The following is a 24582-nucleotide window of genomic DNA, read 5'->3' on the forward strand; positions in this document are numbered from 1 at the left end:
AAATATTTTTGATCCTTGGTTGGTTGAATCTGCAGATGCGGAACCTGCAGATATGGAGGTCCAACTGTATATCAATTACTATCATATATTAAGCATTAAATGCCAGCATACTGGGACTATAATTTAAATACTTTAAAGCTCTTTTATTAAATCCTTAAAATAACCTGTCTAAATAGTACCATCTCTATTTATTTTATAGATGAAAAAATTGAGGTTTATAAATGTTAAATGATATCGCTAAGATCACACAGCTATTATGCAAGATGGATTGGAAAAGGGAGAGAATGGAAGGGGGGAAAATATGTGTTTTTATGGTTATAGGCATACTTCGCTTTATTGCGCTTCACAGATACTGCGTTTTTTACAGATTGAAGGTCTGTGGCGACCCTGTGTTGAGCAAGTCTATTGGTGCCGTTTTTCCAACAGCATTTGCTTACTTTGTGTCTCTGTTTCACATTTTGGTAATTCTCGAAATATTTTGACTACTCTACCAGCAAACAGCTTATGACTTGCTGAAGGTTCAGATGATAGTTAGCATTTTTTAGCAATAAAGTTTTGTGTTTTTTTTTTAATTTATTTTTTGGCTGCGTTGGGTCTTCGTTGCTGCGTGTGGGCTTTCTCTAGTTGCGGCGAGCCAGGGCTACTCTTTGTTGCCGGTGCGTGGGCTTCTCATTGCAGTGACTTCTCTTGTTGCAGAGTGCGGTCTCTAGGCACACGAGCTTCAGTAGTTGTGGCACACGGGCTCAGTAGTTGTGGCTCAACGGCTCTAGACCACAGGCTCAGTAGTTGTGGCGCATGGGCTTAGTTGCTCTGTGGCATGTGGCATCTTCCCGGACCAGGGATCAAACCTGTGTCCCCTACATTGGCAGGCAGATCTTAACCACTGTGCCACCAGGGAAGTCCCAGCAATAAAGTATTTTAAAATTAAGGTATATACCTTGTTTTTTTAAGCATGATGCTATTGCACACTGAACAGACTACAATACGGAGTAAATGATGGTGGTGCCACTGAGAGATTGGGACATTTGGAAAAGGAAATAGGTTTGGGGTTCTAGATGACCTTTATATTGAATCTGTTGCTAAAATCAGTGTATTTGTTTCAACACTCTCTTTATATAGACTTCTGTGAAGTATTTGCTGTTATTAGTAACTCAGTTCTGAAAATTTGCATTTCCTTGTGATTTGACCTTGATCATTAGATGTTCTTTTCCCATATCTCCTTCTTACTCTCCTTTGCGTGTTTCCTTTTCTCTGCTCACTTCTTGAATATTGATATGCACTTGATGTTGTTCTCATTTTTACAAATTGCCAGAATAATCTCTTCCATTCCCACAGCTCTCACTACCTCTTATCAGTTGATAGTTCACAAGTATATATTTGTAACTCAGATCTTCTGAATGGGAACCTATCTATTTAAATGCCTAATGTATATCGTGTGTGTCTCCTAGGTACCTCAAAATTTAGCTTATTTAAGACTTAACTCATTATTTTCCCTTTAAGGTACCCGTTCTCCCATTTTCTTTCCTTTGGTGATTGACATCATTCTCTGTTCAGCGAGAAAAATTGGAGGTTTTTTTTGACATCTTTTCTTGTATTCTCACGTTTCCTAATTAGAGAACATGTGTGGTTATTCTTGTCTCCCTCATGTCTTATAATTATCCCTTTTTTATTCATGCTGTTATTGCCATAATTTAGATATTCATTGTGTCAACTGAACTGTCACAAAAGTCTCATAAATGATCTTCCTGGTCCCCTTCTTGTCTGCTTTTAAATTATTTCACATATTGGAGATAGGTTGAACATTGAAAACAAATTCATGACACTTGTCTTCCTTAAAGACACTTTAAAAGTTCCCTATTGCCTGAAGAATGAAATCCAAGTTCCTTAGCATGCTATGGTTCCTTCTGTGACCTGGCTTTTGTTCACTTTTCCAGCCTTTTTCTTACCCTGTTATCATAGATACCTTCATGCTGAACTCTTTGCAATTTTTTCCAGGCTATTTAGTGTTTCATTTCTTTATTCATATTGTTCCCAATTCTGGGGATACCCTTCTTCTTTTACCCTCACCCTGGTGGGACACCTACGTAGTGTTACTTCCTCATCTGCCAAGTGACCATTGTTTTCTTGATGTTCTCACTGAATCTGGTACCATAGAGCTTCTAATGCTGTTTTTGTCTATGTGGCTTTCTTCTTTTTTGGGGCTAAGCTTCTCAGAGGTTTGGGATTCTTTTAGTTGTAGTCTCTGGTACCTAATACAGCATCAGTACATTCTAGTTAGAGTTTGGCAGAATCTTTCTGTAAAGGGAGAGAGTCAGTATTTTAGATATTTAAATATATTTGCAGGTCATATGGTCTCTGTCACAACTGCTCACCTCTTCTGTTATTAACATAAAAGCCACCATAGACAATATATAAATGAATGAGTATGGCTGTATTCTAATAAAATTTTACTTGAAAAACAGATGGTGGACTGGATTTGACTGCTGGCCATAGTCTGCTGACCCTTATTCTAGACTCTCATATATGTACTAAATAATTCGAATTCTTACGTTTTAAATAACAGCAGGATAGCTAACTGGGCAATAGATAAGTTGGAAAGATAGTACTAAAAGAGAAGCCAGAGATTAAGGCTAGTAGTGTAAGTATTAGCTGATGTTATAGTATCAATGAGATCACCAGTGGTCTGGTATTTAGGGTATCTGTGTGTGTATTTTATGCCTAAAAGAATACAGAAATGCTAGATTTTGAGTAATAATCCTCAGGGCAGGGAATGCTTGCTTGTTTTTTATCCTAATATGTATACATAAGTAATAATTATTCATTAAATGTTTGTTGAATGAATGTAATTAACAACAGGTCTTTTTCAATGATGTGGTTAGGAGATAGTCTATGATTTACAGAAGAGTTATGTTTCAAAAGTTTATTTGAAATTGGGATGTTTGAAACTTAAGGCAAATTTCTTCATAGGTAGTGTTGTATATAGTGTTGTTCCCAAGCTTGTACATAAAATCCTAATTGATTTGTAATATATTTACATCATGATGGTTAACAGTTCTGTACAATCTATGCCAGTCAAAATTTCTCTTTAGGAAATGGTGTTCAGAATTAGTTTGGGTTACCAGGAATACATTTTCACCTGTTACAGCCTTAGCATTAATGTCAAGATTTTTCTGTCCCTCACTTGTAAGGGTGAAGGAAATGGGCTATATCTGGGTAAAAGTTTGTGGTGATGAATAGAAAATCGGCCTCTTGGGAATCTAGAAATCAGGAGGTAGGGAAAATAGAGCCTCTAGTTATTGTAAACCTTATGGATGGTTCTCATTCTCCTGTCAACTGTCTAGGTTCTGCCTTTTTTCTCCCTCTTTTCTTTGGATTCTGGGGTCCTAAATATCAGAGAATATCTCTTGGCCTATTATATTTAGAATGGAACTTCATCTAATACCTACTCATTTACTCTTCTGTACCTGGTCTCTTAGTTTTCTGTCCCTGAAACAAGCACAAAGCTTTCTCTTTTAAAAAATAATTATCGGGCTTCCCTGGTGGCGCAGTGGTTGAGAGTCCGCCTGCCGATGCAGGGGACGCGGGTTCATGCCCCGGTCCGGGAAGATCCCACATGCCGCGGAGCGGCTGGGTCCGTGAGCCATGGCCGCTGAGCCTGCGCGTCCGGAGCCTGTGCTCCGCAACGGGAGAGGCCACGACAGTAAGAGGCCCGCGTACCACAAAAAAAAAAAAAAAAATAAAAAAAAAAAAATTATCGATCAATTATTTTATGCCGGCACTGGAGAATATGTTGAAGCAAGGCTGCTAATTGAGTTTGGAAATTATGGGTTGATATTTATGGATTCCTTTTCTTTCTATAAGGTGTATAGAGAAGATCCCATGTGGCCTCCTTTCCTTTCTTTCCTTCCTTATCCCCTCTCTGCTTTCCTCCTTCCCTTCCTTCCTTCCACTTAAAACTATTGGGAAAGAAAGGCTCATAGTGGTGGGTCTTTAGATTAAAAAGAACTAAAGTAAGATTCATCTATACTTAAAGAAAACAAAACCTCCTTACAGGCATTTTGTCTCAGACCTGTCTACTTAATTCTTAAAGTAATCTTTTACAATTACTCTGCATACTTTGTACTTCTGTAATGGGTAATCTAGTATTGTTTCCATTACATATCTGGAAGAGTGTGAGTATACTTTTTATGTGTCCTGTAGTTTTAGATTCATAATTAGTTATAATTCTAACTTATTTTTTTTTTTTTTTTTTTTTTTTTTTTTTGTGGTATGCGGGCCTCTCACTGTTGTGGCCTCTCCCGTTGCGGAGCACAGGCTCCGGACGCGCAGGCCTAGCGGCCATGGCTCACGGGCTTAGTTGCTCCGCGGTATGTGGGATCTTCCCGGACCAGGGCACGAACCCGTGTCTCCTGCATCGGCAGGCGGATTCTCAACCACTGCGCCACCAGGGAAGCCCATTCTAACTTATTTAGTTATATGAAGTTTACACTTCTGTAATTGTTTTTAGAGTAACTAGCACTTCACATTTTTTTAGAATTGGTCCTTTTTGATTTTTGAAATCTGTAATGTTTTAATTGTTGACATTTTCATATGTGGCACTAATAACTTTTGAAAACCTAGATTCTTATATTTACCTTTTGCCCCCACCCCAGGAATCAGAGATGGAAACAGAAGAAGAGGTTGACATTTTAATGAGTAGCGATATTTACTCTGCAACTTTATCAACCAAATCAATTTCTTTCACGCGTGCCCAAACAGGATGGCTTTTTCGGGAAGATAAAACAGTATGTGCAAATCGAGATTTTTACACTTTAAAAATTGTTTAGTATTTAATGTTGCCAAAATAATGTGATGGGAATGCAGGTAGAAAGAAGTATCTTACTTGTTTTCAAGTAGTTTATTCTCTTCTCCTTGAATCCAAATAGGGAATTATATTGGTTGGTTACAGAGTTGGAAGATATTCTTACAGAAGCCAGGAGAGAAAGTTTAGTTCATTTGAATTTTATGTTGAAAAACATTCTTGTTGTTACTTGCCTTGTTATTATACAGGGAACAATGTCTTCACATGGTTCCATGATATTTCTAATGCTTTATTTCTTAGGAAGACCACAGAGAAGGATATACTTTTAAATTCATTTCCCTGGACCTTTTTTCTTTCTTCTTTTAGAATTTTAAACTATTTACTTACCCAGTATTTGTCCCTCAGTATTCCATTTATTTGACTAAAATTAAATAAGCTTACATTTCTATAACACTGTAATTAAATTAAATCTCAATGGCGGTTTCCCCATTAGTGAATTGTAAATTCTGTCATTAATTCCCATTTCATCTGTCAGTAAGAGGTTATATAATATATAATATTTCAAATATAATATATTCAAAATATATTCAAACATCTTTTAGTTGGATGTATGAAGAAGCATCTTATAAAATTTTAAAGTCAAGGATAAGTAACACATTAGGTAAGGGCCAAGATTTTAAGAATTCTATTTATCTTTTATTACACACAGTAGAAATGAATATATCCTCATTAGAAAGACAAAAATAGCCTGTAATAGTCAGGGTTCTTTGAGAAACAAAATAGTAGGAGTTCTATATCTCTCTGTGTATGTGTATATATCTGCATATAGATGTATATATACCTGTAGACAGAAGGAGAGAAGGGTGAGGGAGAGGTTGATTTATTTTAAGGAATTGGCTTATGTGAATGTAGAGGCTGGTAAGTCTGAAATTTGTAGAGCAGTCTAGCAGGCTGGAAATTCAGGGGAGAGTTGATATGGTCTTGAGTTTGAAATCTGCAGGCTAGAATCTCAGGCAGGGTTTCTGTGTTGCAGTCTTGAGGCAGAATTGCTTTTCCTTTGGGAAACCTTAATCTTTGCTCTTAAGGCCTACATTTGATTGGATATGGCCTTTCCATATTATGGAGGGTAATCTGCTTCAAGTCTGCTGATGTAAATTTTAATTAATCTAAAAACTGCCTTCGTGGAATTCCCTGGTGGTCCAGTGGTTAGGACTCAGTGCTTTCACCACTGTGGCCTGGGGACTAAGATCCTGCAAGCTGCACAGCACAGCCAAAAAAAAAAAGAAAAAGCCTTTGTAGCAACATCTAGCCTGGTGTTTGATTGAACAGTTGGACATCATAGTCTAGGCAAACTGACATAAAATTAACCATCACACAGTCTTACACATAAAGCTGAAAAATCTCCCTTGACCACTACTCACAATCCCAGAGTCCTTTGCAGAAGGTTATCCAGCTGTATATCCCCCAGACCTTTCTTTATGCTTTATGTACATAAATATCTATCTATAATAATATTTAGCTTTAGTTTTTGATAGGTTTATTTTTCATAAAGTGTCATTTTATCTATTGTTTTGTAAATTTTTTCCCCCAATGTCTTAGAAGTGTTTTCTTTTCAGTAGTATTACTTCCTTCTTTTTAGCAACTGCATAGTATTCCATAGTGTGGATATATTGTAATTTATTTATCCAGTCTCTTATTTTTGGACATTTAGATGGACACACATTTGTGTCCAGTTTTCTCCCACTATAAATGATGTTATGTTTACTATCCTTTTACATGCCTTTGCATTGTCTTTTATAGATAGCAAGAAACGGAATGGCTGGATTATGGGGAATATACATTTAAATTTTTTATTGATATGATTTATTTTTAATAAATGCTTTTTCATTATAAGATTTCAAAAATTGATCATTATCACTTGAGTGTTTCCCAACCACAGAAAAATTCTCATTGTGAGATCTAGGTTCATCAGTTTTCCTCTCTAAGCCTATTTGGCAACAAGTAGCATTATAGGGTTCCCAGTTGGGAGATCCTACATTGCAATCCATTTGTTGGCTTGAAGTCTTATTTGTTTGTACTCTGTTCTTCTGGACAGCATTAGAAGGATCACTTCAAGAGAAGATAAAAATTGAAGCTGCTGTTCATCTAGTGCTACTGCTAAGCAGCTCAAAGCTCTTGAAGAGTGTCTAGGTGATCTTCTTAAATCTTTGACAGGTAAGGAGGGAGTCAGTAATGCTTATGGTTCCCATTTTGTAGGTAGAAACAGGTACAGAATGCCTTGCTTTCTAATGACTGGTAAGGAAGCCACCAAAAGCAAGGTGGAAATGGAAGCAACAATAAACACTTAGTTTTGGAATGCCAGAAAACAGCAGCAAGAGGAGAGCAAGTGATCTGCATGCAGGTAGTAATGGGAAGCTTGTTTTCAGTAGTTACTGATCATATTTTTTGAGGTAAGGTATTTCATACTCTGACCAACTGTGGGTCTGAAAAAAGGTGAAGGTTAATGTTGAAGGAGCCCTCTTTTCTTGATGTCCTTTTAATCCATTTGAGTTTTCCTATCCCCAGTCCATAATATAAATACATAATTATATTGATGACCAAAACTACTTGGTGGTTCTCCCTTTGTTGAAAGAAGCAAGCAACTAACTTGAAGTTTGGGCCTATTAGAGAATATTGGAACAGGTAATTAATTTTAGTTTTACTAGAAATTTTTATGTGACTATTTCTTTTTATTCAATTTTTTTCTATCTATAAAATGGGAACATTAATTATCCCTGACCCCTCCTTGTAACTCATGATATTTGACTATTAGCTAAATTAAGTTGTCAGATAGTTTTGTGCTACTTGGGAGTAGATTCTAAAGGAATACTATGTGTTGTTTTTACTTAGACTTAATTCATTTGCAGATTAACTACCATACATCTTGTGTGTTTTAAATTTTCCTTTACAGATTTGAAATGTGTAATTTTATGTATTTTTTAGCTTAATAGAATGTATAAGATAATTTGATAATTTCAAGTACCAGAGGAATATTTTATTTACATCTAAATGTTATATGTTTATGAAGAAACTGCGTATTACTTTGAAACAAAAAAAATCTAAGATAAACTTTATTATTTTGAAATATTTGCTTTTGTTTTAGGAAAGGGTAGGAAACTTTTTGGCCGACTTTTATCTGGTGAATGGACTTGTTTTAGAATCAAGAAAAAGAAGAGAACATCTCAGTGAAGAAGATATTCTTCGAAATAAGGCCATTATGGAGAGTTTGAGTAAAGGTGGAAACATAATGGAGCAGAATTTTGAGGTATAACTTTTACTTTTCTTAATTTATAATGTTCTGAAGAGAGAGGGGGTAGACTTCATTCCTGGCATTCAGTGAGTTTATATAAGTATGCTCATAGGTTTTGTTTACCATGTATCACCTTTTATTTTTCTGTGATATGGTCTTTGGTGATTTTTTGTGAACCTGTTCTTGATCTTTGAGTCTTCACTAATAAATAGATTAAAATCATTTTGTAAGCATGAAACCTGGTATTAATTTTTAATCCATGTTCCTTTGCATATATTCCTTTTCCTACTTCACCAACTGAAATCTTCTGCTGCTTTGAAGACCTGGCTAAAAATCTACCTACTTTATGAAGTCATTTCTAGCCTATACCTTCCCATAAATTTTTTATTCAGTATGTATTTATTGAAAACATGGTACATGCAAAGAATTGTGTGACAGTTGGAAAAGAAAAGGGAAATCAAGGAAATACATAGCTATATGAGACAAGGTAATTTGGCTCTATAATCTTATTTCCCCAGTAAGATGAATTGGAGGGTTTCTTAAATTTATTTTTTATTTTAACAATTATAGACTTTAAAACCAGAAAAAAAAGATTCCCAAATGTTAACATTTTATTACACTTTTTATAGCAGTGTTTTTTAGGATTGGGACCCTTTAGTGGATTATGAATTCAATTTGTGGGCTGTGACCCCCACTTTTTTTTTTTTGAAGTAGAATCTAAATTCAGATAATGAGGAAAAACTAGAGCACATAGTATGGGTCCTTATTAGTTTATGAAACAGTAGTGTCAGGGGTGTATGTTGTGTCTACTTGCATATGTGTAACTACTGGGTTATAGTGTAAAATGTGAGTCACAGTCAGAAAAAGATGAAAGGCTACTATGAGGAGACTTGAATTCCTTGAATGTTTAGCCTCTCCCCTGTGGTATTGTGCCAGATTACATTTTCAGGATAGACAAACTTTTCAGAATAGTATGCCAGGTCTCAGCTAATTCATGGTGATACTGTGTGTGCCAGCAAAATTATTTTAATGTTTAGAAAGTTTATGTATTGAGTGAATCAACCATAGTTTAGTTAAGTGAGTATAGGATGTAAAGTGCTTAAGAATCCACATTAAATGTTTAAGTTAAAATTGTGATCCAGTTTAGTGTGATCCTGTCCCCTTCCTGCCAGATCTTCTTTGCAGTCCTCATTTTTCTTTTGTCCTTGGGTTAGAGCCTCACTACACTTCATTTTCCAGAAGTCTCCTGGTATTTGCTGATCTCTCCATCAGTAGGAGGTAATAGGATGTGATATGCCCAGGAAATAGAAATGGAGATGGATTGAAGAGAGGGAATGATAAGCTTAATCTTTGACAAAGCTGTTACCCTTTCCCATTGTTAACCAGACATAAAGACCATTTCTTTGGACTCTATTGTGATTTAAATTTTATAACAGTTCTTTTTTAAAAAATGATTTTGTTGTGGTGGTGCTTATTGCTACCTTTGTTTAATTTTGGTGGCAAACCATTTTGGGATGAGTACACAGATTTATTTTCTTTAGGGCAGAGATTGTAACTTGATGCACTTGAATTGGTAAAGGGGTAAATGTCTTTAAATGACATTTTAATCACATATAGTTTGGCACGTTGAAATTAAAACATAGTTTAATCCCAGATGCCTATATAATAAAACAAAATAATATGAATTAAATAATTAAGCTTCTGACTTCTGATCAGATCAAAGGAATTAGTTCCTGGGCATTGTGTGAAGTATTTTTTTCATATATCGTCTCATTTAATTTTTAATTATCACAATGACCTAATGAGATAACTATCATTGCCCAATTGTATAGAAAGGAAAATGAGGTTTGAAGAAATTAATATATCTGAAGTCCAAAGCTATAAGTAGCAAAGATGGGTTTTGATTCTTGGACCCTTACCCCAAGTTCTTCTTGTTCTTGGTCTAAGTATATTGCTTCCCAGATTGCCTTTGTTAAAGTCTCTTGCTTGTGTGTATCCAGATTTTCAACACGTCTTAGCAATTCTTTCAAAATATTGTGAAGTTGAAGTTGTAAAAGGAATGAGAGAACCTTGCTATTGGTAAATGTAGTAAAAATCAGTATTGCGGTGTTTTTTTCAATGATGTATATAGAACATATTAGTAAAAAGCATGTTTTTGGCTTTGGAACATTATTGAAAATTTCAAGAACTTAGAAAATATGTATGAATATTATGATTGTTTTCAAAAGACATGAAAATATTTTTTATATATATATATATATATATATATTTATTTATTTATTTATTTAATTTTTTTTGGCCATGTTGTGCGGCTTGTGGGATCTTAGTTCCCTGACGAGGGATTGAACCTGCACCCTTGGCAGTGAAAGCGTGGAATCCTAACTACTGGACCGCCAGGGAATTCCCGAAAATATTATATTTTAAAGCTACATTTTAATAGAATTTCAGTTCTTAGAAATGTATGCCCTTGGGCTTCCCTGGTGGCGCAGTGGTTGAGAATCCGCCTGCTGATGCAGGAGACACGGGTTCGTGCCCTGGTCCGGGAAGATCCCACATGCCGCGGAGCGGCTGGGCCCGTGAGCCATGGCCGCTGAGCCTGCGCGTCCGCAGCCTGTGCTCCGCAATGGGAGAGGCCACAACAGTGAGAGGCCCGCATACCGCAAAAAAAAAAAAAAAAAAAAAAAAAAAAAAAGTATGTCCTTTTCAGAATGAATTTATGTTCTTTATTCTAAATGAATAGCTTTTGAGTTTCTATTTTTTCAGACAAATATTTGTTTTAATTTCTATAAGAAATAGATTATAGGTAACACTTAGAAGTAATTATTTGCCTTTTAACTAGTTTTGCCATGCCTACTCTTTCTTTCCCCTCTCCTTTCCAGACAGTTCTAATATTTAGTATATATTTTAGACAATATTTTTTATCATAAAATTTAAGTGCTCAGAAATTCTTAAGTTATGGATACTTGCTCCTCCACTTTTGGTGCTTTTTTTCCACTTTGTTCTAACCAATTATTGTTGGAGGGGGGAATAATGCCCCATTTATACCTCAGACAGTCATTGATAAAAGCATTAATTGTATGCCAGCTATATATACAGAATATTAAGTTAAACTCTATTAGTGATTATGTATTTTTTTAATATATAAAATCAAAATAAGAATGTATAGATATAAAATACATGAATGTGTTAAACTTCCAGAAACCTTTGCCATATAAAATATTAGAATTCAGCAAATCTAGCAATAAATCAAAACTATTTCTTACATGCTTCAAGGAAAACAGGCATTAAAAGTTTGCATTTAATTATGTAGGAAAGGTTTCATGTCATTTTAGTTACAGAGCCTACTGACTTAGGGAAATAAACTTAGAAAGCCATCTGGTGTCCTGTGGCAGCCTTCATGTCTTCCTGTTTCATTAGATAGTTATGGGAACAGTATAGTGGGAACACTGATGGGTTCAGCTGTGAGTATCAGTATATAACAAAGGATCAATTAGAATAAACGTAAGCTAAGAAAGACCTTATTAAAATATAATAACTGATATTCATAATGATGAAGTAAAGTGCTCAGTGGAAGGTTAAATTAGATTCATTACAGTCTCTACTAAGATGGAGAATGTATAATGTATAGTTTAGAAAGAATTCTATTCGAAATAGTAGAAACTGCTTAGAGAATTTTATTATCTGAAAAAATATACTTATATGACATGCTGCATTATCTAATCATGCCAGGAAAATGAGTCTTTACTATGATAATATATATATGATTTTATGTATATATATAAGAACACATCAATTATAGCCAAATGTATATACAGGTAATAAATATATATAGGTATTAAATAGACTGGAAGCAAGAGTAGACAAATTTTAAGCAGTGTTCTGAAAGAGAAAGTGACCATGATCTGCTTAGTTAGATAGATTTGGGTGGAGGTGTGATTAACCTTTGCTATGGTTCTGGGTTGGAGCATCAGTGGTAAAATTTTTCAGTCATTTCTTCTGTTTGTTACAGCTTCTTTTAGCTTGTCTGCGTTCTGCAGGATCACAAGACACTGTTTTACCTAATGTTTTGCCACAATATTTATGACAGTCACTACCTATTAAGCCCGTTTGTCATTCTATTAATAGCCATTGCCACATACCATACTATTGTGTGTAGTATCACATTTTATATATCATATTTGGTATTGGTTATGATATAATTTTGGCTGATTATAACAGTAACTTAAACAAAACAGGAGTTTCTTTTTCTCTCATGGAAAAATCTGAGTTTATATGGTTTCTTTGCTCTGTGAGTTAATCTCAGACCTAGCCTTTTTTTTTTTTTTGTCTTATTTCTCTACCAATTTCTAGGATCTGGCCCTCATTCATATGGTATACGATGTTTTATTACCTATTTAGCATTCCAACCATTAAGAATGATAATTCCTAAGAGTAATTAGGAAAGAGAGGACATGCCTGTTCTGTTTGAGTACCCAGTCCGAAGTTGCATACATCACTGCTCAAATCCCATTGGTTAGAACTTAGGTATAACTAATTTAGCTAGCTGTAAAGATATCTAGAAGTCTTTAATCTAGGAAATCATGTGTCCAGCCAAAAGTTGGTAGGGAGGTTCTTTTACAACAAAGAACAGGAGATAGATTCTTGATTGAGTAGACAATTAGTATTCTTTAATGTCTCATTGTTAGATACATACCTGATGCTTCAGTTACCACATAAACACTAGTAACTGTCACCCAATATATACCTTCAATTCTGACCTGTCTCTTAATCACCAGATCTATAGTATTTTGCCTACCTCCACTTGGATAAACATAGGTATCTAAGATTTAGTATGTTTAAATCGGATCAATTTTTTCATTCTTCTTCTTTTCTCTGTCTTGAGTGGTAACACCATTATCTACTACCATTACCCAAACCAGCAATCTGAAATTTGTCCTTGGACTTCTTAGCTTTCCTTACCTCTGTGTCTAATCGATTACAAAATCCTAAAGATCTCGTGAATCTATTTCTCTTCTTGCATTTTGAAATAGCTATCATTTCTCATTTGGATTACTGAGATAGCTTCCTAACTTACTCACTGCTACCAGAATGACCTCTGTGAAATAGATTGAACTATGTAAAGCCTCAGTAACTAAAATGTATAGAATATTTACTATGTGTCAGGCACTATTATAAGTATTTTATGTTAACAAGCCAGTTTTATCCTTACAACGACCCTCTAAGGTTATGTAGTTGACTAAACTGAGACAAAAGAGGTTAAATAATTTGTCCAAAGTCAGCTAGTAATTGGCAAAGCCAGGATTTGGTCAGTCTGGCTCCAGCGTTTGTGTTCTGAAACATTATATTGCTCAAAATATTTGTTCATTGCTTTCTGAGTAAAATACAATCTACTTAGTGCACAAAACCCTTTCCAACTACTTTTTCTCCTCTGTGTCTTGCCCTCTTACCTTGTATCTTGCTATTTTTCCCTTCATGTATGCTACACATGAAGGGAAAAATAGTACCACACTTGTAGTTTCCCAGTACAGCATGCTTTTTCTCACCATTGTACTTTCCTCAATGTCCGTCCTTCATTTGGTTATTTTGTTCTCTTTCTTTTAGACTTCTCCACCAGGAACCACCATTGCTGGCACATCTTTTTGGCTACCCCAGTCTGGGTCAGAGAAACCTCTTAGTGCTTTTATGCCATCCTCTTGATCCCTCTATCATAGCACACCCATCCTGGATTATAATGATCTACTTCCTGTGTGTCTCTTTGTAAACTTCTCAAGGGCAGAACGTCATCTTTCATATTGCCTGATGCTCAAAAACTGTTAGTTTCCTTTCTTCCCCTTTTCTTCTGTTGCTACTCAGAGATCATTAATGATTTCTAACCAACAAAATCTATGGCCTTTTTTTCAGGCTTCTTTCCGTTTAAAGTCTTTGTTATGATATTGAAACAGTCTTTTCACTTCCATGATACTTGTCTTGCATCTTGTCATGATACTTCATTCTTGTATCTTGTCATGATACTTGATACTTGATGCTCTGTTTTTTTCTTCTTCCTTATTGATTAATATCTGGCTCCCTTCTGTCCTCTCCGCCCTGCCCCCTGGCAAATCTGTGTAGGTTTTAGGAGTCAGTCATCAGTCCTCTGTTTTATTACTTTTCATTTAGTCAGAGAATTCTTAAACCATTATCTAAATATGATTTCTCTCCTTTTCTTTTTGTAAGTGCCCTCTAGGAACTTCCCAGCATAAAATAGTTACTATTATTTACTGAATCCTTTATACTGTACTAGACAACTAAGCTTTTCCATACGCTATCTCCTTGAATTCTTAACTATGAGTTGGGTGGTCATAGTCCCATTTTGCAGATGAGTTAAATTGACAGTATAAATAACATGATGCCCCAATTCACAAAACTACCAGGTAGTGGAGCTGGGTGGGATTCCAGCTCATTTTTGTGTCTTCAAAATCCTTGATTTTAACAACTCTAATATGCTGCCTATTAACATCTTAAACAAAACTATACTTCTCTGAATGGGACCCTCTCCCAGTGTTACTGTTCATTTTGTTATTTATGTGTCTTTCACTTATTGCCCTTTTGCTCTACAGTTTGTGTTGTTGGTTTTTCCTTAGCAATTTTCAATTTCTACTGCCACTCCCTTAGTTCTTTATTGCCAATTCATTCTATAGTGATCCAAGCTCTTAGTTAACAAAGATGAGGTGTAAGTTTTAAATCTGATATGACCTTTACCACTGTTGTTGATCTCCCTTTTGAACTTTCCTCCCTAGTTCAAATCAATCTAGTGTTTTCACTGTTAATTCTCTCTGTCCAAAATACTCTTTTTATTTTCTTTTCATTTAAATTTGAGCCTCAATCTCCTAGTCTCGATTTATTGTCTACAGAAAACTGCTTTCTTTCCTGAATCCCTGTATTACTCAGTTTTTTGTAAGCTCATTTGATCTTTAATCATTTAATACTTTGTATTCCTGATTAACTATTCATGTTTGTATGTGTTTTTTCTTTCCAACTTTGAATTGTAAACTCTGTGAAGTCAAGATTAGTTTTTATACTTCTCTGTAGTTCCCACGGTCAGCATCTAGCATAATGCCAGGGACATTTTAGATGATTAAAACATCGAATGGGGCTTCCCTGGTGGCGCAGTGGTTAAGAATCTGCCTGACAATGCAGGGGACACAGGTTCAAGCCCTGGTCTGGGAAGATCTCACATGCCATGGAGCAACTAAGCCCATGCTCCACAACTACTGAGCCTGCACTCTAGAGCCCACGTGCCACAACTACTGAAGCCCGTGCTCCACAACAAGAGAAGCCACTGCAGTGAGAGCCCGCGCACCTCAACGAAGAGTAGCCCCTGCTCGCTGCAACTAGAGAAAGCCCATGCACAGCAACGAAGACCCAACACAGCCAAAAATAAATAAACTAAAAACAAAACAAAACAAACAAAAAGGCATTGAATGAATGGATTTTACTACTTTGACACTTTTCTTTTTATTTGAGATTTTAAAAATGATAATAAATGTTATTGATGGACCTTAAATCACCATGGAAGTATCTTAGAATAACCTCTTAAAGCATTATATTGAAGAGATTAAGTAGATTATAGTTTATTGTATGTTTTAATTTTATATTTAAAAAAATATAATTTTCTTTTCTCCCTCCCTCTTCATCTCTGTCTGTTTCTCTCTCTTTCTTTCTCTCTCTCTCCCCCTCTCTGTTTGTTATTTTTTGGCAGCCAATTCGAAGACAGTCCCTTACCCCTCCTCCTCAGAACACTATTACATGGGAGGAATATATATCTTCTGAAAATGGAAAGTAAGTGTTGTTTTGTTTGTTTATATATTCTTTGGTTTTTAGAAAAAACAATTTGTAAAAACATGAATATTTAGGCGTAAAATTTTTTTTACAGAGAATTATTAGTATAGTTTCATCTGAAGCAGTTCTTTTTCCTTCTAAAAATATGGATGAAGCATGATGAGGGAGACGCATCCCCAGTTACATTCTCTTTTTGAATAAGTTGTAGAGCCTTCTTTTTACATCCCTCTTGCCAATTTATATACACCAAAAAACCTATAGGACATTGTTCTAAGGAAATATGAGGACTTGCCCAATGCAGTTGCTTATTTGAGTTTTTGCACCGTATGATGAACTTTACATTCTGTTATTATCCAGAGTCTTTTGCAAGGTATGTAAGGCTGCTCATTGTTTATCTACTTTTTGCCTTTCCAAGCTCATCTCCTGTCATCATCTCTTTGTTTCAGCCTGTGCCAGACTACTTCTTACTATCCTTACCCAAGATGTTTGCTTAATGTTATATTGCTAATACTTAGTAGAGTACCTAGTACATAGTTTTTGTATCCAGTAAATACTTATTGAATAAAAGAATGATGAATTAATGGTTTATTTTGAATGAATAAATAAATAAGAATTTTTTTCTGGCTGAGCATGTCAAAGAAAATACAGTCCTTTGTAGAAAATATTCTTTTGGTGGAGAATAAAATATTACCTACCTTCATGCTTAGTAAGAAGTTGTCTTTTTTTCTTTTTTTATGTTGAAAAGTTTATTGTTATACTTTTTCTAACTTCTCTAAAATGTTTCCATCTTATAATATTCTACAAGTAATGTAAAATTCTGTATTCTTTATATCACTTCTTATTGATCAGTGCTGAGAACCATAGACAGTAAGAGATTGAATTGAATAAGTGATTTAAAAGATATAAAATATTTTTAAAGTTTGTTTTTCTCTATGGATTTGCTTCGTTATTAAAAATAGTTATTATTAAAATTCAATATGAAATTTTCTGGGTTTTGATCATATTCTTCTGAACTTTTATGCTTTGCTATTTTCTTTTTCTTGTTACCCTTGTCTCATTTATTACACATGTTTCATTCCCTTTTAGCATAATTTTATTTCTATCAGAGTAAGAAAAGTTGAAATACTAATGAATGTCATTGGAAGATGACAGATTCTTCTTAGGAAGATGACAGCATGTGGAAAAAATTTCCTAATATTTTTTTTCTTCCTTTCTTTTTCCCTTTTTCATTTTAGAGCTCCTCATCTGGGTAGAGAACTGGTGTGCAAAGAGAGTAAGAAAACGTTTAAAGCCACAATAGCCATGAGCCAGGAATTTCCTTTGGGAATTGAGTCGTAAGTTTGTTATTAACTGCACAAATATATGAAAGAAGCTATTAAACTCTAAGGGCTATAATAATGTTGGCATCTGAGTGGTGCATTTGAGTCCTTTGAAATGTAAAAGCAAATAGCTGTTGCTTTGACAGTGTGTCGTGCTCCCTTCTAGAAATTTTCCAGCTCACAAAATATTAACATTTTAATTATTTTAACCAGATAAATTTTCAAATAATTATTTTTTGATTACAAAAGTAATACATGAATACATGCTTATTGTGAAAAACTAACAGTTTGGAAGTTTATAGAATAAAAATGGCAGTTTTCTTTCACTTCAGGTAAATAACAGGTAAATAACTCCTGTATTTTTGTCTAGATTTTTTCTGTTTTTTTAGAATTTTTTATAAAAATGGGGGAACAGTCTACATTTTGTTCTGTTAGTTCCTTTGTTTCTTTTAGAAGTGAGTTATCTTGGAGTTCTTACAATAAGTACATTATTATATATTTTTTTCTTCTTTCCTTGGTATTTTGTAGTATTGATGTACTGCCATTTATTTTATCATCCCCCTACTGATAAACATTTTAATTATTTGTAGTTTGTCACCCTTATAAACAGTACTCCTGGAGTACTTGAATATATCCTTCCAAATCTGTATTCATCAGATGCTCATTAAAAATATCGATTTGGAGAGATGGGTGGAATGGGAGGTGGGTAGCTAGAGCCAATTCTGACAGAACTGTACCTTTAGGCTTCTCATTAAAGTAGGGGATGAATTGAAGTCCTAGGATTTCCTTTGTAGATCCTTCCACTTTCAGTCTGGCCTAATACATTAAAAAAAAAAAAATTCTCACAGAAGAGAGCAGGACCCTTCTATTCTACAAATTGTATGCACATCTCATACTCCTCAATAGCCAAGCTTTGGAAGAGTAGATAGAATTTGGTATATAGTCCTCAAGTTATTGATCAAAGAGGGAAATAAATAAGTAGTTCTCAGAAGAGGCGGGAAGGGAATTAGCCATACATACAAATCTGCATAATTTATCATATCTTGGACCCAAATGACTCCAAGATGCACCAGATATATACTCTAATGAAGAAGAATAATGTGGCAAATTATAAGATGTTCTCAATTTTAGGAGTTATCCCAATTTCAGAGATATTAATATGTGAAAAAAACGTATTTTAGAATTTATAAAATGTGGAATTATAGCCATTCCCCCTGCAAAAAGTAAAATAAGGAATAAAGATAGCATGTAAAAGCCAGAAAAAGAACTCATTCTAGAATAAAATATAAGTCAAAGAACAGAAGAAAATTCCTTGTAAATACTATAGTAAAACATAAAAAGAACATGAAATTGGTAAACTAGATCACTCTAAGATGAGATGATAAGACAATAGAATGAAATGTAAAGGAGATTATAAAGCTAAGGAAATAAGTTAAGCACTAAATAGCACTATTGCAAAACAAATACAGTAGAAACAACAGTGAACAGGATAGATGTGACCAAAAATTAAATTTCTATAGCTTATAGTGAATCCAGTGAAAGAAGAGGTTAAAGAAATTTGAGAAGTAATATTTATGGAGGAGAGTGGTTCAATATAAGGATAATTGCTGTTCCACTTAAATAGAAAGCCTCCAAAATGTAAACAAAATGGTATTCAAAATATGATAGAAGAAAATTTCTCCGTATTGAAGAACTAAATCTGTAGCCTAACATTAGGCTCCAAGAAAAATTGATAGAGAAGGATTAGTAACAATGATTATATTGATTAAACTATTGTATTTCAATTGTTAATAGAGAGCTCTAAAGGCATTCAGGCAAAAAAGGGTAAAAAACTGCCTGGCCTTACATTTTTTCACATCTTGACATTGCTGAGGCAAAGAAAGTGTGATCTGATAGTATATCTAGGTAAGATGCATTTGCATATCAAGGCAATTGAAAAGGACACAAGAATTCAATAAATATAGCAGCCATGGGCCTTTTTTGAAAGAAAAATACTACTACTTGAAAATGAAATTCGTCCAACCAAAGGATAAAAGAAGTTATAGTATAATGACTAACATAATACTGAATGCTAAGAGACCTCGTGAAATTGTAGTTAAGAGGGAAAGATTATAAACTGAAATTTTATGCCAGTAGGATTTCCATTTAGTATGTGAAAAGAAACGCTGAGTTATCAAATCTATAAGAAATCAAGGAATAATAAGTACATAAGAGCCCTTCACACACACAAAATTGACAGTGAAATTCAGGCATCCAAACAGTGAGGCTAATTAAAGAACTTGAGAATTTGTAGACTTCAGGAAGAAGACTAGTGTAAGCCTTGAATCTGCTGAAATATAGATCTAAAATCAACAACTGAGGAAATTATGGCTGCGCAATTAAATGTGAAAGTTATAAACTTTGACACAGTGAAAATAATAAAACATAAAATCAGGACTGGTAGAAGGAGGTGTCATTTTCTCATCTTTAACATCTGGAAGTCAGTAATACTGTGTAAGTTTGAAGCATGTAGTTAGAAAACAACATAAAGACACAATGAAATCAATTTGAAAAATTTTTTTCTCTTTCCATTTTTCAGATTATTGAATGTTTTGGAAGTAATAGCTCCCTTCAAGCACTTTAATAAGCTTAGAGAATTTGTTCAGATGAAGCTTCCTCCAGGCTTTCCGGTAAAACTAGGTAAGAGAAAAATTTTCATTAAGTTCAGTGTCTATTAGAAATATGGAGCTGTTTACTAACATTTAAGAAGAAGAAATATGCTTTGAAGGAAAATGGGTTTCCTAGTTTATATTTTTATATGGTTTTTCTGTAATTACATGGCATTGATATTCATGTTTTGTCAAATATATAAAATTCCTGATGAAAACTCTAATTCTGCTTGATTTAAGTCAAATGTAAGCGATATGCAAATATTTCATTCAAGAGGGTGTGTGAACTTATGATGCACTGTGATAATGTTTTAATGCGAAATATAGGGAGACTGGATTTTAGCCCCAATTTTCAGCACTCTGAGTTTCTGAATAGTGGGAATGTTTCTGTTGTCAACAGTCATTATTCAGGGAATACAGCAATACTCATTACATTTTATTTTTCAGTCTTAAATGTGTAAATTTAATTTCATTTTAAACAATGATCTTTCAAAACAGTAAACTCTCATTTTCGTATATATTTATCTTCTTAACTATATTAGAAAACTGGGAGCAAGACCCTATTTACAGGTTCTTTAGGAATTGAGGTTTAGATTTAGCATTGATTTAAGCTCCAGGAGGGCTTTCAGTACCATCCATTGATCCAGCCACCAAATATTTAATCAGTGCCTGCTGTGTACTGGACCCTTTTCTATGGGGGGGGGGGGGGATGAGAGAAAGCAAAAAGCCCCTGCCCTTTTGGTGTTTACATTATGGATGGGGTGGGGGGATATTATATAATAATATAACTTTTATATAATTCCTCTGATACATTTTATCTTGTTTCACTCAGTATTACTGAAGCCACATCTCAGAATAATTAGGCCAAAATGCTTTACTCCCAGAGGTAATGCTTTTATTGCTAAAATTAAACTCGACCTTCTCAACTTTCCAAATTTGGGAATACATTTTGTGAATTAAAATTGATTTTAAAACATGTTTTAACTATGTCAGTCTAAATTTCCTTTGTGATGTAAAAGCACTGGGAACCCAGTGTCTACTTGAGTAAACCAGTGGTAAGATTCTAGGCAGAAACTGTTAGAAAACTAAAGCTGAGTGTTTGAGCTGTGGATCATTACATGAGTATTTCTGCAGAAGCTTAAAATCCCACTGTAATTGTCTATAGCCAGAAAATAGTTCAAGCATTGGACTCTCCTATATACTGTATTTAAGGGGCACAGTGACAAACTAGAATAGAGGGTAGGGATTAAATATATGAAACTATTACTGTATTCACATTTTTTAAAGTCCCAAACACAAATCAAACCTCACAATACAAGTTTTTTTATGAAAAAGAAATACTTTGATTATATAGAAAGGAAAAAAGTCTACAATACTTTTTTACAGGCATTTCTCTGATATAGAGCCATATTAACAAGGGATTTATAATTTTTTGCTTGTATACTTACTGGGAATTTGCTTACCTCTGTCTCTCTTGTCTCTTTGTCCTTTCAAAATGACCCTGTAAAACTCCAGTCCTGTGTCAGTTTAATCTCCAGTCATTTCTGTTTCTATATTTAGGCTAGAAGGTACAATTGAGGGGAAAAATTTGGGTATTGTTAACACAATTACATGTTTTCAAAAGCAGCCAGAGCTTTAAGTGCTGATTTTGAATGATCTTTTCTCTGATTTGCTGCTTCCCTCATTCTGCTTTCAAAGGCTAAATTTGAACCTCCTTCACCAGTCCCCATCCCCGCCCCCCACTACTTCCTCCACAATCTAAGCAGATGAATTTTGTTTTCTTAGTTACAAAAAAAGGCCATCAGAAATGAGACCTCCCTCATTACTCCCAACTTCTCATACAAACTTTTCCACCCCAAGCCCTATCTTTTCTTCCATCTTTTCTATCTCAGTGGAAGTGGTATCCTTTTTCTTAGCTTGATTATTCTCTTCATTTGTACTGTGGATCTGTTCTTCTCCCCACTGTTTTAAAAAGCTTGCTCTATCACTTTCCCCATATTTCTCCTTTATCTTCCAATTCCTTCTGTACAGCCTTTTTCCTCTTAGCCGTTAGGCTTTGTTCAGGTCTTTTTCCTTTTAAAATTCAGCCAATCTAGGGAGTTCCTTGGTGGCCTAGTGGTTAGGATTTTGGGCTTTCACTGCCATGGCCCAGGTTCAGTCCCTGGTTGGAGAATTGAGATCCTGCAAGCTGCACGGTATGGCCCCCCCTCCCCCCACAAAAAAGTCAGGCCCAGGGAGGTGAGGGGAAGATGGCCAAACTTCAGAAATAAAATTCAACTAATCTAATGAAACAATCCCTTTAGCTCCATTCTACCCAGCACTTGCCTTTAATCTTTGCTTTTCATAGCCAAGTTGCTTGAAAGTCTACTTTTATCTCTCCATTCTTGCTTTCTATTTATAGTTATATTATAAATGGGGGAAGGTGAAAGAGGAGATAAAGGGAGGCAAAATTTTTCTACTTCACTTGAATAGCTAAAGTGATGACACCAGGAGCCTATGATAAATTAGTTATATATAATGTATACCTAGAGCAACCACTAAAGAAGGTGTACAAAGAGATATACTCAAAAACACTATAGATAAATAAAAACAAAATTCTAAAAAGTAGTCATGTTGGGACTTTCTGGGTGGTCCAGTGGTTAACACTCTGTGCTTCCACTGCAGGGGGCACAGGTTTGATCCCTAGTTAGGGACGTTCCACATGCTGTGCGGTGCAGCCAAATAAATAAATAAATAAATAAATAGTAGTAGTCATGTAACCTAAAGGAAGTCAAGAAAAAGAAAAATATATGAAAAAAGAGAGACGACAAGCAAAAAAACAAAAAATGAAACAGCAGACTTAAGTCTTAAGTATATAAATAATTCCATTAAGTGTAAATAGTCTAAAAAGAACATTTAAAAGATATAGATTGGAAAAACAGATTAAAAAATGTGACTCTACTACATGCTATCTTCAAGAAACTCCCTTCAAATATGATATTGGCAAGTTGAAAGTGAAAGGATGGAAAAAGATATATCATGCAAACATTAATCAAAGGATAACAGGACTAGCTATATTAATATTAGATAGATTTCAAAGCAAAGAAAACTACTGGGGTGTGGGGGCATTATATAATGATAAAGGGGTCAATCCATGAAGAAGAATAGCAATCTTAAATGTGTATACCAAACAATAAAGCTGCAGGATAAGTGAAGCAAAAACTGAAAGAAATGAAAGGAAAAATAGATTTTCAATTATAATTAGAGTCTTCAGCACCCTTCTCTCAACAGGTGATACAACAACTTGAAAGAAAATCAGCAAGGATATTATACAACATCTCTACAACACCATAAACCAAAGCACCTAATTGACATTTATAGAACAGTTTACCCAACATCAGCAGAATACACATTTTTTTCAAATACTCATGGACCATATACCAAGATAGGCCATATCTTGGGCTATAAAACAAACCTTAATAATTGAAAAACAATCACAGTAGAATCAAACTAGAAATTAATAATAAAAAGATAATGAGACTCTCCAGTTTGTGATATTTTGTTATGCACTCTTCTAAATAATTTATAGGTCAGTGGTGAAATCTCAAGGGAAAAGAATATATTGAGCTGGATGAAAGTAAAATTACAAATATCAAAATTTGTATAATATAGCTAAAGTCATGGTGAGAGGGAAATTTATAGCACTAAATGCATACATTACGAAAAGGGAAAAAGTCTTAAATCAATAATCTAAGCTCCTACTTCAAGAAGTTAGAAGAACATATAAACCCAAAGCAAGCAGAAGGAAGGAAATAATAAAGAGTAGAAATAAATGAAAGAGAAAACAGAACAAATAGAGAAAGTCAGTGATGCAAAGAGCTGGTCCTTTGAAAAGAGTGATAAAGTCAACAAATCTGTAGCAAGACAGATAAAAAAGAGAATGAAACAGGATAGCATGAAAGATCCTGCAGAAATCAAAAGGATAGTAAGTGTAATAATAAATGAAGGGGTAAAAAAGGCATTCAGAGTGGAAAAAGGAAGAAATAAAATCTTCTCTGTTTGCAAATGACATGATTCTATGAGTTGAATCCCAAAGGTTTGAGAAACAAACTAGAGTTAATGCATTCTGCAAGATGGCAGAATAAAAGTTAAACACACAAGAATCAGTAATATTTCTGATTAGCATTGAACACACTGACACCAAAATTAAAAATTAAATATTTTTTATGATTGCAAAAAAAAGGAAATAGATGTAAATTTAACCAAACATTTACAGTACTTGTATGCAGAAAATTATACAACACTGATGAAAGAAATAAAAGAAGATCTAAACAAAAGTAGAGACATACGATGCTCATGGACTGGTTTAACACAAATTCTTATCACAATCCCAGCCATATTTTTTTTGTAGATTGAGAAAAGATTATTTTAAAAATTTACATGGGATGGCAAGGAAACTAGAATATCTGTATTAGTTTTCAAGGGCTGCATAACAGAATACCACAAACTGAGTGGCTTAAACAATAGAAATTTATTGTCTCAGTTCTGGAAATTAGAAATCTGAGATCAGGGTGTCAGCTGGGTTGGCTCCTTCTGCATGCTATGAGAGGAAATCTGTTTCATGGCCCTCCTCTAACTTCTGGTAATGTGTTTTGGCTTGTAGAAGCATCACTCCAGTCTTTGCCTTCATCTTCACATGGTGCTCTTCTCCTGTACGTGTGTCTTCGA

General features: G+C 34.5%; 1 protein-coding gene across 1 annotated transcript in view; it reads left to right on the top strand.

Moving 5' to 3' along the window:
- Positions 1-24582, top strand: part of ANKRD13C (ankyrin repeat domain 13C) — a 78804-nt gene that overhangs the window by 48222 nt on the left and 6000 nt on the right. Inside the window, exons 8-12 of the mRNA XM_059062983.2 lie at positions 4653-4784; positions 7944-8105; positions 15829-15908; positions 17144-17242; positions 19806-19906. Coding sequence (XP_058918966.1) covers positions 4653-4784; positions 7944-8105; positions 15829-15908; positions 17144-17242; positions 19806-19906 — 574 coding nt within the window. The remainder of the gene's footprint in view (positions 1-4652; positions 4785-7943; positions 8106-15828; positions 15909-17143; positions 17243-19805; positions 19907-24582) is intronic.

Source organism: Kogia breviceps, chromosome 1, assembly GCF_026419965.1.
Source record: "Kogia breviceps isolate mKogBre1 chromosome 1, mKogBre1 haplotype 1, whole genome shotgun sequence".
Taxonomy (NCBI): Eukaryota; Metazoa; Chordata; class Mammalia; order Artiodactyla; family Physeteridae; genus Kogia; species Kogia breviceps.